This window comes from Rhipicephalus sanguineus, chromosome 2 (assembly GCF_013339695.2).
Source record: "Rhipicephalus sanguineus isolate Rsan-2018 chromosome 2, BIME_Rsan_1.4, whole genome shotgun sequence".
Taxonomy (NCBI): Eukaryota; Metazoa; Arthropoda; class Arachnida; order Ixodida; family Ixodidae; genus Rhipicephalus; species Rhipicephalus sanguineus.
In genome coordinates, this window is record NC_051177.1 from 52322956 (window position 1) to 52338605 (window position 15650).

Genomic DNA, 15650 nt, shown 5'->3' on the forward strand with positions numbered 1-15650 from the left:
AAGACCACATTTATAGACACAGGCACTTTTGACGGCTAATTCGACGTGCCGCTAACGACAGCTTTGGCGAAACTGTATGTACATATCTACTTGTTTGTTACTTCTCATAATGCGTGCAGCTGATAAGCACATAATCATGCGAATCGCTCTGTCCTTTTAACACAACAACGCGAAAACAGGGGATTTATTGCTACGTAATTGTGATAGCTTACTATCATAATTATGTCTTCCAAATGAACAAAACAGCGTGCTGCTTCATTAACTTTCTCACGACATTTATGTCCAGCACGTTCTAACAATTTAGTGAAAATTTTCGCGCATTCGTTGACATGCCGATCATAATTATCGTCTGAAGGGGTTTGCGCTGCTGCATTTAAAATGTGTTTATCTTCTCTGGTGTCTAATTAATCGCAGCCAATACAATTACTATCCCTTGCTATCATTAAAGTATGTGAAGCTGAGCTTTGAGCGATAAATATGTTTAGACAATGTTGCAAAGAACACAAAACATGAGCGCACGTGTAGCGCAGTTGGCCTGCTTATTGTCGTCTTCTTGCACTGGAACTTCAATGCTGACACAGAAGGCCTCAGTCAGTTTACCTTTATTCTAAGCATGCATATTTATGCCTATATGCTTCGAGACAGCACAAAATTAGAACTTCTGCCCAAACGGCTCAGGAGAGATTTATCAAGCGGCCTTCGCAGATATTTCTTCATGTATTTACACAGTTATTCAGTGTTGCGAGATGTGTGGAGCGTCTGATACGTGCGCACCTATATGGAGTCTCTTCGATGAAATCGAGCACGAATCTACGACGCTTACCACATAAATACGGTCATAGGCGTGGGCACAGGAAACCCAGGCAGAGGGGGGGGGGAGGGATTGCCCCCCCCCCCCCCCCCTCAATGGAGAACCCTGCGCCCGTATATGACTATATGGTCTAGTCGGGGCTTGGATGTAGCCCCACTTCTGACAGGTATAACGACGCCTTGATAAATGCACTCTGGTATAACCCTTCAACAAGAGCTCCGCTATTTATAAGAAAGCAACAAGAGTAATAATAAAATTCGGCAGATCCCACGTACCGTGGGAGTCGATGTTATGCGAAGCATGCGGCGGGTAGGTGACTGTGGCGTAACCTTTTACTGAGCGACACGTTACAAAATGACGCTAAAGATTAGTATAAATTTGATACGCACACAAATATAATTTGAAGAGCCGCATATGTGTTATATAACCAGTTGTTTACGGTTGGGTAACGCTGCCAATGGCAACGTTGGTATTACCAACACCAGAAGCGGTAAGCTGATATGTAGTGCTTATACGTGTCCCGAGAACGCACGCACGTTTCACGAACCCGTGTCCATGTGTGCAAGAAGTTCCTGAGAGTTCCTGAACAAGGGCATCATCACCGTGATCAGTGAGCACCAGCAGCTGGTCATGACTTGTTATCGGATCCGGTCGCGATCGCGGAGACGAGGGGTTCATGTGTAGTGAAGTATGAGGTATAGTACAGCTGTTGGAAATCGAGGATGCCTCGGTCACTTCGTCGACAATTTGTCTGTCGATGGAGCCGGCGACATGTCGGAACCTGAAGTCACCCTTCACGTTGGTGAGGTATAGGCTTTCGAGGCTGGTAGGCCTGGACCTTCGGGTCAGCAGTCGAGCGCCATAACCACTAGACCACCGTGGCGGGGCAACAAGAAAAGAGCGGGAGAGGGCGAGTAACAGAGCTCAACGACGGTTCGCGTGTATGTATACGTCTTTTACTGCACACAAATTGTACTATTGACAACTGCCCCTCGATTTCCCTTCATCTCCACTTTATGTTTATTAGCGCACTGCACCAAACAAGAGCAAACTATTTCAGTTGGCCCTGTAAGGTCTTTCTTTTTAAATCAAATTAATTTACCAGCATTTGAAGAGTGCCTGGCAGAGTCGCCGGTAAACAGCGCGGCTATATACCAAGGCGTTAGTTCCAATGTGATTGATGCACCGGCTAATCGATGATAATAATAATAAAAAAGAAGCCAGCACGATAGAAGCTGTAACATGCTCTTCGGGATCACTATAGGTATAATGAATGAAACACCCGGACATCGGATCAGAAATAATGAATTACTTGTTTGAGGCGATCTTCACTTCGTTACCCGGTCAGTCCCGCAACACAGTGTACTAATAAAGGCTCATGTCATCTTACCAATTCGTTGTTAGGATATGCTAACAATAAATGGAGTTCTTTTTTCTTTTTTAAAGCAACAATCTTTATATGACTCAGTTGAGTTGCTGTTGCAGACCCTAGAGTGCAACACTGTCGCGGCAGTCTTGATGGGGTATGTCGCAAAGGCAGCCGCTGCCAGTCAACGGCAAAGAACACATACGATCGAAACATTTTGCATATGAGGACCCTGATTACCCATGCGGCACCGTGAAGCCCGGTTCGCCACGCAACGCCTTTGTGAGGTAAAAACACTGTTTGAGGGAGAGAGATGAGAAGGAAAGGCACGGAGGTCAACCAGGTACCAGTAACTAATTTGCTACCCTGCACGTGGGTGAGAAAATACGGGCCGGAAAGAGGATAGAGAGAGAGCTAAAATAAAAAGCGGAAAAGAAGAAAATGCGGGCAGTTTGCGCTAAGCCGCGCAAAGCTTGGCACAGCAAAGCACGGACCCGTCGCCGCTCGTACTCCCCGTCGGCCGACACGTCTAGCTTCGAGATGCGCGGCTTCCTCACCCGGGAGTACGCAGCCAGGCTATGCACTGTAGCGCGGAGGTTGCGTGCGATGTCTCCGTCGGTGGGCGTGGCTTGGCTACTGCGCATGCGCGGCTTGGCCAGGTGGTAGGGTATCTGGTCGCTAGACGACGCGATGCTTGCTTCCTTTCTCTTTCTATATTTTCTTCTCTCTCTACTTCTTTCTCTCTTTCGTTGATGTTCTCTCTGCCTCTTTCTATTTCTTTCTGTATTTCTTTCTCTCTATTTCTCCCTTTCTAATTCTTTCTGTGCTACGCTTTATTCTCTCTCCTACCCTTTTCCCCCTCCTCCCCATCCCATCTCTCCTCCTCACCATCACTTCCGTTTCCCACCTCCTTGCTACAATATACTATACAAGGCTGTGCTATGTTCTGCTAGCGTGCCTGGATAGCCGAGTGGTTAGGACGCCCGCCTTCGGATCGAGGGCACGCGGGTTCGAATCCCGCCTCATGATTATTTTCCGGCAACAATTTCCTTTATATATTTTTTTTCCGTATCTCCATTTGTTCCCCCCTCTCTCGCTCTCTCTGTACTCGTTCTCAGGTAGCCGCACGGAGGCACATACCCGTTAAGATGATGATAGTTTTCTGCGATCGACTCACAAGGAACGATTTGCTAAACAGCTTCGCTGTTAAAAATGCACACATGCACACACAGGAAGGGCGTTCCAATCAGAGTTGTTCTGATAGACCGATGCATGGCTCGAGATGACCATACTTTCGTAGAAGCTGATTCCGACGGGAGGTTTGCGCAACTCACGATCGGGCGTATACTACATTTCAGCGACACGGGAGAGACAAAATGTCTGATCACGTGGTCCGGTGTAGCTCTTGACTTACGCCTCCTTATCCGCGTCAGATAAGTGATCCGCCGTGGCACGCGCTTCGCAGTGTTGTACATACTTGTAATCGGGCAAAATGAACAAATAATTTGGTGTCACGAATGTCGGTGTACAAATATCAACCTGGAACATGAGCTTTACGGCAAACACTTTGCACTTACTAATGAATTTATATATATCTCGCATAAAATTTTAATTATGAAGCGACTTATGCAATTAGCTGAATTTGTCAATTGATTGTTTTGTCATTGAGAATGGTGCTGACTTGTAGGCAGCGTATCGTAATGTTAGACATGTCTTTACCGAAAGGGCCGGCCCACGGCAGCAGAATCCTTAAGAAGGAAACGTTTACTTCGTGCATAAAAGCCATGGCAAGTGTTCATCCGTATTTACACCGTCGAATGTACTTATTAATTAAAAATGCACAATATTACAGTAAATATTCTGCGAGGTCATTTATCTTATTCCTGAAAAAGTGAGCGATATCGACATAACAAAGCATTGCGTTCTACGTAAAATTCATTATGATTGCGTCATCTATTGATTAACGTTAACATTTAATAATGATTTGTAAATGATGTTCGAAGCTCCTTTCCCTGGTTCCCTTTGTAGGAACCGCAGTATAAGATACCATTGCGCAAATGCCTTTATTCAAAATAGCACCGGGCTAACATGTATCCACTGTGTTAAAGCAAATACAAAAAATAAATTGGCCGCGTATCTGCGTGCTTCGCTGCAAATGTCGTGTAAAGACGATAGAAGAGGCGCTGTGTGAGATATGGACGCCATCTGGCAATACGTCGGGAAACATGAGTGCTGTGTTGCGTGCTGGTAGTCCCGGCGCAGCAGCAGGCGAAGACCTTTGCAGAGAAACGTCCGCACTCAACGAGTACTCTCCACACACTCTTTTATTTACACGTCGCCTGGGTAAAACAGGAACGCCAGAGCGGCGCCCACAACCGGCAGCCTGAAGGCCGCCCACAACGCTGCTTTTTCATTTTTTAAATATTTTTTTTCACCTTCTTGGCCTTCTCAAAACTAAAGTTTTTCAACACCAACCCATGGCATTCGTACAGTGCAATACAGAACCGAAACCGAAACACAACAATGAGCTCGTGCGAAGGGCACGGAGGAAGGCAAATTTCAGCGCAGTCGCATTTTCAGCTTTGTTGAAACAGCGCTCACTAGACGACGAGGAAGTAAAAGAAGGCACAGGACAGGCAGCGCCTGTCCTGTGCCTTCTTTTACTTCGTCGTCGTCTAGTGAGCGCTGTTTCAACAAAGATGAACGCATACCAACTCGCTCGAGCTTCCATTCTTATGCATTTTCAGCGCAGCTTAACAAACTAGGATCCTTAAAATTACGTATGTATGCATTTTCTATTAAAGGAACACGCCACCTAATACTTACCTAGTGATGTTGCACCTCAGATATGCATGATATTTACTTTTTGATCGACAACGTTCACAAGTATGAACAGCCGTACCAGTTCAAGACGGCTGGCCCTTGGGCAAGTGGTTCAACTTTGGCCGAGTGGCTGAATCGAGGGACGTGCCGACAAACAGAAAGACAGACAGACCAAAATTTCTGCGTTTAAGTTCCCCAAGAAAGACTATCGTCTTTAAAAATTCTCCATGAGCGCTTCCGCGCCCTGAAATTGTAATGAAGGTGTTTCACGATAGAACTTTACCTGCCCCACCCCCCCTCAGAAAAAAAATATTGTAGTCAGCGACGAGTAATAATATATCTGGGGCTTAACGTCCCAAAACCACGATATGATTGTGAGGGACGCCGTAGTGGAGGGCTCCGCAAATTTTGACCACCTGGGGTTCTTTAACGTGCACCTAAATCTAAGTACACGGGCCTCAAACATTTTCACCTCCATCGAAAATGCAGGCCCCGAGAGACCGGGATTCGATCCCGCGAAGTTCGAGTTAGTGAGCGACAGGTGGAGCATTTCAATGTTCTAAAGGTTTATTACACATTTTGCTTCTGTTCACAGTTGCACATGAGTATCATCAGTATACATGTTCATCGAGATAAAAGTGGCGTCACATGTGGTACATACGTCACCGTGTTACAACGTCTTATTTACACGGGGAAGCAACGCATGTCAATGTACTACGTCATTAGGGCGTGTACAGGAGTTGTCCGAGAAACTGCGAGACCAGGCACAAAACACTGAATTTCATGTTGCAACCGGAGAAGATCGAAAGAAGAAAGCGTGTTTGTTATAATTAAACTGATTAAGCGTGACGAAAAGAATTTAAGAACACCTCATCATGCAACGAATTCCTTTAAATTTAAGAAAACCTTTGAGTCAGGATGCAAAACATGTTCGTTAATTAAAAGCGCCACACTATTTGCAAATCAACACTTAAGTTCTTGTATCTCGCTTAAGTTCATGTACCTTGCCTTGGAATACGCCAAAAGTAAGCTTGCTTTTCATCAGCAGGTACGATCATTGTCGGGAAATATGTACACGAAATTACATCGCTGCAAGCTTCATCAACGTTCGCAACAGTACACATAAACCATTCTCCGCTTTAAAGACCATTTCATTTTTCTTTCTGAAGCTGAAGCTTCAACAGCCATTTAAAACTTGCGCATCTGTTAAACTTGCCAGATCAAACGAGATTCTGGCTTCACTCGAACGTTTCTATAGAGTCTAATTGACTTAGCACATAAGAAAGCTTTTCGGGTGCGCGCTCAAACATCCGCTTTTGTACGTTGGCTTTCCGTCGCAGCTTTAAAAACAACAGCTTCAACCCTGGTTGTTCCGTGTGCACTGCTATTTTCACGAAAGTGTTGGAGACAGGATAAATATTTCCCAGCGTGAAAACGCGACGGAATTATCTAGCGGCAACCGCAGGTATCGCCAGCCCCGTGCAACATGAGATATGGGAGTGGGGCTGGTTTATATAAACACCCTAAGCGTATCTATGCTTGTAATGTTTTTTTTTCTTATCTGCGCAACAACCACATCAACGTCAAAACAGTTAGCTGTTTTCTTCCTTGCTATGATGTGCAATTACTCGTTAACTTCAACAATGAATCTATCAACTCTCTTTTGCTTTTTTTTTCCTTCTTGTGTCAGCATAATTTTGGTCTAGCCATTTACTCTGCACCGCCGGAAACAAATGGCATCAAATAAACGAACATCACGAATTTGAGAATACAGTCACACTGTTCACGTTGCAAACAAAGTTAGTTTTCTGACAGTGCAAACTTAAACACACATCAGGATAACTTCTGGGGCGAGTTGATGTTTATTAAAGACATTGTAGTAGCGCAAAGTTCAAAAAAAGAAGGAAACAGATGAAAGAGAGGAAAGAAAGCAGCGCCTGTCTTCCCTCTGCTTCTTCTGTTCCCTTTCTTTTCAGAACTCTGCGCTGCTGCAATATATTAAAAAACGCACACCTTTACACTACCATCGTGATATCGTAACAAAGCAAGAACATTCGCAGAAGTAGATAAGATGAGGCAAATATACAGAACACAATGGAAAACAACATACAGAGAGCACAAAATTCGCTTCGTCAGCAGCCCTTTAACGCAAGACATCTGGTAACTCGCGCTGCTCCGAGAATGTCGAAAATCTATCGCACGCGTATTTTTAGGACTCAGTGCACGCGTAGTGCATTCGACGCGACGATTTCCTGGTTGTCGGCACGGTCGTCGTGCTCCCAGTGTGCTCGCGCTTATCCAGAAAATGGTCGAGATCGAGGAGAAAACAAATACCGGTCCTGACAGAGCCTGGATCCGGGACTGATCAACGCGACGCTCCATATTTTCTCTTCTTTTTTTTTTTTGGTTGCATGGCACACGTCTGCGGGTTCCGGCCCGCCTTTCTGCCTCCATCGATTCCAGGATCTCATCTCGCGAAACGTCTCCACGTCCGCACTCTCCTGATCGCCCTTTCTGCGTTAGCCACGCTTTTCAACGTTCAATACTACTTTTCCTTCTATTCCTCTTATTGAACAACGACTGTTTACTTTCCCTTTCTCTATTTCGTATTTTCGTACGAAGTAAAGAACGAAAAAAGACTAAAGGTGCAGAAATGAGGGAATGTTCATGAAAGATCGTCTCTGATTTTTTTCTTTCCTCGTTTTTCAATTTCCTGCAAATCCCCATTTCACGGCAGTGCAGTGCCTTTAGATTAAGCGGCCGGTTGTTTATTTTATCTGAAAAGAAGTACTGAACTTGCCTGAGCAGAAGTTTAAGACAGTTAACAATAGCTTCTGCACCAGTTTCTTCCTAAGCATCGAAAAAGGAATATAGAAAGCAAGACGCAGCGCGTAGACATTGCTACGTTTAACGCACAAATTTACGCCAAAGTTAAAATTTCGATAGGTAAACAATGATACGTGCGTGTAGCAAATAATTAGACAGAGTCACACGTTTTTTTTCGTTTTTTTTCTATGCACAGCACATGTTTCATGGCTGAAACATTTTAAAGAATTTCGCGTGGTATGTGCTCTGGAAATGTTGCGCATTCAATAGTAGCCAGTTCTAAACGAGTTATCCGCCTATACTGTCCCTGCCGATAAACTAGACCGCCATAAGACAAAGATCATGATCTCACAAAGCGATCGATATTATCTATAACTGTTTGTAGACAGCATGAGACGTTCGCTTAACAGAAAACCTCGGCCTTCAACTTACAAGTGAAAGCGAGCGACAGCGCGACAAACGTTTTTAAATCGAGCTGAAGGACAGAGGCAACGATATGGACCATATACGTACTTCTAGCGCAGCCCTTTGCTAGAGTGCTTGGAGCCCAATTAACATCCTCCATCCACGGGGAAAAAAGACAATACAAGCCGTGGAAGACCAAGAAAGATCACGCTCGGTTTCTAGGGAACAGAGCTATACGCCGTAGAGGAAACGTGACAGACAAGACAGAGACGAGGGTAACGAGGCTCTTTTCGCGGGACACGCTGCCATCACGGCCAAAGAGGGTCAGATGATCGAGTGACGTGTACAAGCACGCCACTTCGGACACCGCTTGGCACCGGAAGCGCCTGGCTATTGAACGACGCAAGAGGGCTGCCAGATTCGCTCGCTTTTCCCAGTTGCGTTAAAACTGCGTACTTTCCTTCCTTTCCTTTCCTTTCCTTTCCTTTCTTCCTTTTTCTTTCCTTCCTTTCTTTCCTTTTTTTTCTTTTCTTTTTCTTGTCAAAATCTCGAAATGTTGCATCGCATTAACAATGACGTATAATGAAGCATGCGGAGTGTGTATATAATTGTCAAACGATACGCTTGTTACAGATATGGCAAGTGCGAGATCCGGGGCTATAATGGCGTCATTGTCTTTATTTATTTATTTTTGCTCTTATATTTCGGTTGAAACGGATTGTCTTTCGCCGTTCAATTTGATGGTGACGACTTCAATCGCGAAAGCGGGTTAATGGTCCTTGATTTTTTAAGGCCGTTTCTCGAGGTTGGCTAACTTGAAGCCGGCATGGAACGCTTTTACAAAAAAGCTATTGATAATAATAATTACGGTGTTTAACGTCCCAAAACCACGCTATGATTAGGAGGGACGCCGTAGTGGAGGGCTCCTGAAATTTTGACCACCTGGGGTTCTTTAACGTGCACCTAAATCTAAGTACACGGGCCTCAAGCATTTTCGCCTCCATCGAAAATGCGGCCGCCGCGGCCGGGATTCGATCCCGCGACCTTCGGGTCAGCAGTCGAGCACCATAACCGCTAGACCACCATGGCGGATAGAATAGTTATTGAGAACTGCTATGTTTTGAAACTAACGAACCAAAAATATTGGTAGCAGTTTAATTTACGAAACGAACAGGTCGCAATACGACATACAAAAATGAACAAAACATTCGGATGTTTAGCACCACTGGTGGCGTAACAAAACAAGAAGTCTCGAAAAGGGTAGCAACAAACCCTTTATGGCAAAAGCTGCAGTTGCTTCCTGCCCTTAAGTAAAAATGCGAAATACTTTTGTAAAGTTAATATGAATGACCAAAGGAATGACCTTTACACACTTCAGAAAAAGAACTTCATCAATGTGTCTGTCATAATTATCATCCATAAAATGAAGAAACATGCCAAGCAATCAGCTGGGATAACATCCCCAGAATATCATTAAAGTGCATATCAACATTTACATATTGAAGGGCTAGTTCCTTCTTCTTAAGGGCTGAGGGTGTACGGCGAAGGACACAGATGTCTAAGATATATATTTGAAGATAACGCTTTGAAGGACTGGTTGATTCATATCGACGGTTAACAACCTTTCCTTACAGTTAACAACTATTCGAGTTTGATAACAAACATTCCTTACGTACAACGAGGGAGAGAAGAGACAGGTGTTTCATAAAACAAGCAAAAAAAAAAAGTAAGACCTGAACATCATATGGAGTAATGCTTACATTACCGACAGGTTTCTCGTACGATTTGTTCGCGGCAGTGCGTAGTTATGTGCACTGTTAGTACAAGAGAGAATCGAAGAGCTCCGTTACTTCTGCGAATTCCTCTGAAATAATTGTTAGCAAGTACGTTTCGTTATTCTCGATTTTTGTTTATCCCCTCCTTCTTTTCTTCGGCTACAAAACATCAAAAAACAAAAAAGGGAGTTGTTTTCGTAAAAAAAAAGAAAGGTTTGCACACTTCGTGGATCGCCATCTGATTTCGAAACTAGGAATGCTAATAGGTAATCTAATGAGTGGCGGATACGTATGTTAGGCAATACGTTGTGATGTATTACAATAAAACTACTGCTACAGACGTACTGAATCCCTTTCAACAAGCATGTAAAGGCCCGCTGCTGTTGTACCAACTAGCAGTTTTGTAAGACACTCTTCTAAGCGCGTACTTTGGAGAAGTCTCAAGGATGCTGTGAAATGAGCATTTCAGATGCTTTGAAGATAAAGTTAGGAATCCGTTATTCACAATGATTACGCTGGTGGCTGTATATAGAGATAAGCAGCATGCTAAACGCTCTCTTTTGACCAGAAAGCAAAATGTTTTGCTCAATATATGTGGATAAAGCGAACAGCTGAAATGACACGAAAACATCAGTTTTGAATGAAATACAACAACCCTCATTGTTGAGAGAGTACCAGCGCGAACCTCCGTGTTGCCTCCATCCCAGCAATCACTCAGTGCCAATGCTGAGCACAAGCCCGAAGACATACACCTTACCGAAAAAAATATGTAATCCTAACACAGACATGGAAAAACTGCCGCTACGTCACCCGCAAGTTTCACAGCATTCAGAATTATCTTGCATTAGAAAGGTGGCAGAGAAGGCTTGAAAGTTCTGACAGAGGCGTACAGTTCATGAATTTTATTTCTGAGTGTGGTACTTCAACACAGTGCTGACGAAAGTATCAACTGCCAGAATGTTAAACATGGTGCATCCTGTCTTGGGACGTCAGGTTGAAGCACACTAAAACCCACGTTATTATACATTTGGCAACAGCTAATCTCCGAGGAAATACTCCGACCACACTTCACTTCTCTGTACACGTTCAACTGAATCACGTCACACGAAAACATAGTGGCGGTAGGTTTGCACACAAATATCTACCATAATCGCCCTATTCTACTGACAAATGACGTAAATGAAACAACTAAAAAGCCACTGGTTCCGTAAATTACGCACGTTTTGTGGGAACTATGAGTGCTACGTTATCTTAAAGACTCCTGTTTAAGAGCAATCGATACGCTGATCAGTGGCGCAGCCAGAGATTGCATTTCTGTGCTAGAGTATTCACGATAACATTAGCAATCCCTGCTAAAAAATAAGAAGGAGACTTAGGTCGTTGAAAACCATCAGGGCAGGCTGAAAGACCGTCCGTTTAACTGAATCCTGGTTACGCCACTGATGCGAATCACTCGATCAACCACCTATTTTTGGAATCAAAGGCCATAAAATATCGCGTTCGACGGAATAGTATCCGCACGACAAAGCATGAAACAACAGCCATCCGTCATTGCACCACGCGCTGGTGACCGTGGAAGGCGCAACAGGCGGCGCTGTCTCTAGAAGACAAATGATATGCTCCGTTGGTCGGGAAATCGGCTGGCGCCGTCACTGTGACCCAACTGCGCAGCACCCCTTCGCTCCTGGACACTCTCTCCTGTGTTCCTTAGGGGCGCACAAACACAAACTCGTTGTAGTGGTTCCAGCGGTTCTCCTCGGAGTCGACGCCCGGCTTGAGCGGCTCGTTCCCGCCTCCGCACGAGGTGCCGGTGCCGCAGGCGCACACGCAGCGGAACCGCGACTCCTGGAGGCAGTCGAACGCCTGCTCCAGGGAGTTGTGCTTGAGGAAGAAGCGCGACGTGTACCGGTCGTCCTGGCCGCGGTCGGGATCGCGAGACTCGTTCAGCGTGTCGCCGAACACTTCGCGGCACATGGTGACCTTGCCGCAGATGAGGATGCGCGTCAGCTTGCGGAACTTGACGTCCGCCAGACCGTCGCGGCCGAACGCGAACGTCCCGCGGTAGCCGAGAGTGATATAGCCCGGCTGACCCGGGAACGGTGGCGGCACGTCCGACGTGGCCGACAGGCAGGTGACCAGGGCATCGAGGCGGAAGTGCTCGGCCTCGGCCTTGAGCCTTGCCAGTTCGCGGAACTCCTCGGGAAGCAGCAGGCGGCCCGACCGGAGGAAGTCCAAGATGAAGCGGAACAGGGCACCGTCCCTGTCAACGAAGACGCGGCCCTGCGAGTCACGCGGGCCGCCGTCGAGCAGCTCGCCTAGCACGGGGCAGCGGGACAGCGTCTCGCGCGAAGCGCTGTACGTGGTACCGCCCACGTTCAGATCGACGACCGCCGAGGAGGAAGACATTGTTGCAGCCGTCGTCGCCAGCTGTTGTCGCGCTGCTCGCTGGGCCGTCTCACCGCGCTGCGCCTCTCCGCGGGTTCTTCGCGTTTGACGACGCTGCTCCGGAGTGGCGCGCGCGAAAAAAGCAGACCACCCCCTTTTCCCCTCACACTCTTCAGTGCGTGGTCCCCGAGCAAGAAGCCTGGTGGCTGCGCGCGCAGCCCTTCTGGGGATCGATAATGGGTCGGCCGGAGCCCAGGCGTCTGGCGGAACCCCGGCCAGATCTAGGCAGTGCGGGGGACCGTGCCTGCTGCGTTATACGCCTCTCCTTCGCATACACAGCCCCCTTCCCTTCCTCCCTCCCCCAACCACCGCACCCCCACTGCCCACCAGCACTGCCACTTCCGCCACCCACCCTTCCCATCTCCCGCTTTCGCACAGCCCATATACTTCCGAAAGGTTGTGCTTTCCACCTAGCGCGCTTTGCCTCCCCCGTGCAATACTGCAAGCCTTCCCCGCCCTCACCACCAGCGGCGACGCTTCTGCGTTACCTGTGCGTCACACTGACGCTTCTGCGGACTCGCTCCGACGAAAATTCGATGCTGCCTTCTTTTCATCTTTTTCTGACTCGCTTTTAGCAAGCAATAACTCGTCCATTCTGCCTAATTAGAGAGTTGAGAGATGGAATCGTGGAGCAATCTTTTAGTCGTCGGGCGACGATCGAAAGTTTTGTTACTCAATGGCGTGATTGAGAGAAACCTTTTTGTCCATGCTCGAGAGTCGTGTGGCCTCCTTTGAAAAGGTGCACTAAAACGATGGCAGCGCCTTGTATCTCTTGACGGAGTTTCGTAATAATGGAAGAAACCAAGAAAGAAGGCCCTCCTTCATGTTTATTTCTTTCTACGAAAACGTTGCTGGTTCTTTAAGTCTAGATGTCTTGCCAGTCTTTGCTAATATAGTTCAAGTGCGTCGGTGAATTTTATTCTTAAATAACGAGGACGGTGAATATGTGTATTTAGCTATCTCTTTCTTTCGCTTGCTAATTCCCTGTTCAGCATAAAGTAGCCAAGGAGCTGATTTTCTGGTTAACAACCATGTTTTCATTCATTTTGCAACATTTAGTTGTCCCGAGGCTGAAAAAAAAAAAGAAAACAATATATAGTACGCGTTCGACGGCACCGTACTTGACGTAGTCTACACAAAACGGTTTCAAAAAGCGAAATTCACCAGATGAGCTCGCCAATGTGTTTTGTACGCAATGCCTCAGAAGACCTACTCCACGCTCCGTGTCACTTCAGGCGCTGCTTGTAAGAGGCTGCAGTCTGTGCTCGTCAGAGAGGCAGCCTCTTACAAGCAGCCTCTGACTTTTTCTTAAGAAAGGACTACACTTACAACGCGATTCGGAGTTGCGGCACGTTCTTGGCTCACGGGAAAGCAGAAACTGCGTGTTACGCGCCAAGATAGCGTTGCTGTTAATTCTGAACTGGACAGCTCGACACGAAATCTCGTGAATAACTCATTTGTGTATAAGTGTGCGTGTGTATGGGTATGATATTCGTGTGTTTATGTGGTCAACGTATAAACCGTAATTATAGCCAAGTAGCTGAAGTTGCAAGTCCAGCGTAGGTACGTAGCAAAACGGGTGCGCGTCTGCTTGACCTTCCTGCCTTTCCACCCTCCTCCTCAGTTTCCTATTCTAGGTGATCAGTCGAGGCGAGATTCCCAACACAATAAAGTCCGTATCTCTCCCCTACCTTCTCTCTTCTTCTTTTTCTCTCTCTAAAACAACATCTCTGTATCTAGAACATTGGTCCGTGACTGCGCTCAAACGCCAGAAACAGGTATGACGTTACTCACAGAAATAAGTCAACGGAAATATCATGATGTAGCGGATATAACAAAAAATTATTTTGGGTTAGTCAATTAGTGTGGCTTTCTGACGGCAACAGAAAACACAAAAGAGGAGACAGAAAACAACCACGATACGAAACGGCGAATTGCTTTGTGATCGTGGTCCTGTTTCCTTTGTTTTCCTGTCCTTTTGTGCCCTCAACAAGCTTAACCACAGTCACACCAGGTTGGTTACCATAGATCCCTTGTGGAAGGGAAAGGAGATATACAGTAGAGAGTATGAGTACGCGCACAAATACCGAACATTAAGTACCAGAGTGAGACAGGTAGTCGGGAATGAAGTTGCATCATCAAGAACTGCTATATGACGTTTAGCCATAGAGTGCAAACGTTGCTCACAGGCATAGTTCCACAACCTCCTTTCTTCCTGAGTGGGAGTAGGGGTCTACCTTGTGGTTGCAGCTATATATGACCGACCAGTAAACGGATAAACGCATTCCGATCTGCTTTTGAGCGAATTGACTGAACGCTACCCTATGTTGTAGCTATACCCAGGTACGGGTCTCCGCTTTCAATACTGTGCGTGACAACATACAAATGAAATAATTTTCAAACGCGTGTGTGCTACAGCTAGCATTCTCCGAAGGACCGAGAATAGTTCCCGACGAGGTCTCACGACTTCTAGTGGAATATCTACGCGACATTGAACTTGGACATTTGCTCGGAGGTTCACGAACAGAGCAAGAGACACACCGCCGTGAAGCAACTGCTGGCCCACACAGGCAGGTTAACCCCGCCTATGGTAAGCACTTAGACGAACGAATGAACCAACACGAAGCATTCACACTGAACAGGTGTTTTCATGCAGCTAAGTTAAGGCTATGGCTATGCATGGAATGCCTACAAAGATTTCATCATAAAATCTCTCTACTCGGCTTTAAATAACTTCTGATTTTGTCTTCATTTCTCTGTGGTCTGCGTTTTATTAGCCTCGCGACAGGACCACCTAAGCACGTGTGTGTAAGATAAATTTGGTCAGATACTACACTTCCATGTCACACAGTACTGAATCTTCGGTCTTGTCTTCCTTCTTTTATCGTCTGCCCTTTACACGAGCCCGAATTTTACATTTACGTGTTTCTCGTTTCGACTTCAGTGAGCTGAGAAGCAATGATTCACTGACAGTGTTTAAACACATGAAGCATAGATAATTGTTATTGCAAAACATTTCTTCAACGCTCCGGACAAAGTCAGTCACACGGACTTTTTCATATAATTAACACGCTTTAAAAAGCAACTCCGATCTGGGAATGACTTCTTGCAATCAATGGTCGACCCTCAGACGCCACCGAAACGCTGCGTGGTGTACGTATGTCATACATATATTCGGTCGAGTACTCCATTGTAGGTC

At 46.1% G+C, this 15650-nt stretch overlaps 1 protein-coding gene across 2 annotated transcripts in view; it reads right to left on the reverse strand.

Moving 5' to 3' along the window:
• LOC119382951 (BTB/POZ domain-containing protein KCTD16) overlaps positions 1-12500 on the reverse strand; it is a 59924-nt gene extending 47424 nt beyond the window's left edge. The window contains exon 1 of one of the 2 annotated variants that reach the window (XR_007415078.1): positions 9174-12500. Coding sequence is in view for 1 of the 2 variants with exons in the window: in XM_037650888.2 (XP_037506816.1) it covers positions 11714-12412 (699 nt within the window). In the remaining variant the exon portion in view is untranslated. Of the gene's footprint in view, positions 1-9102 lie in introns of those variants that run through there. The other variant, XM_037650888.2, reaches the window with a different exon arrangement.
• Positions 12501-15650: the final 3150 nt, after the last annotated feature.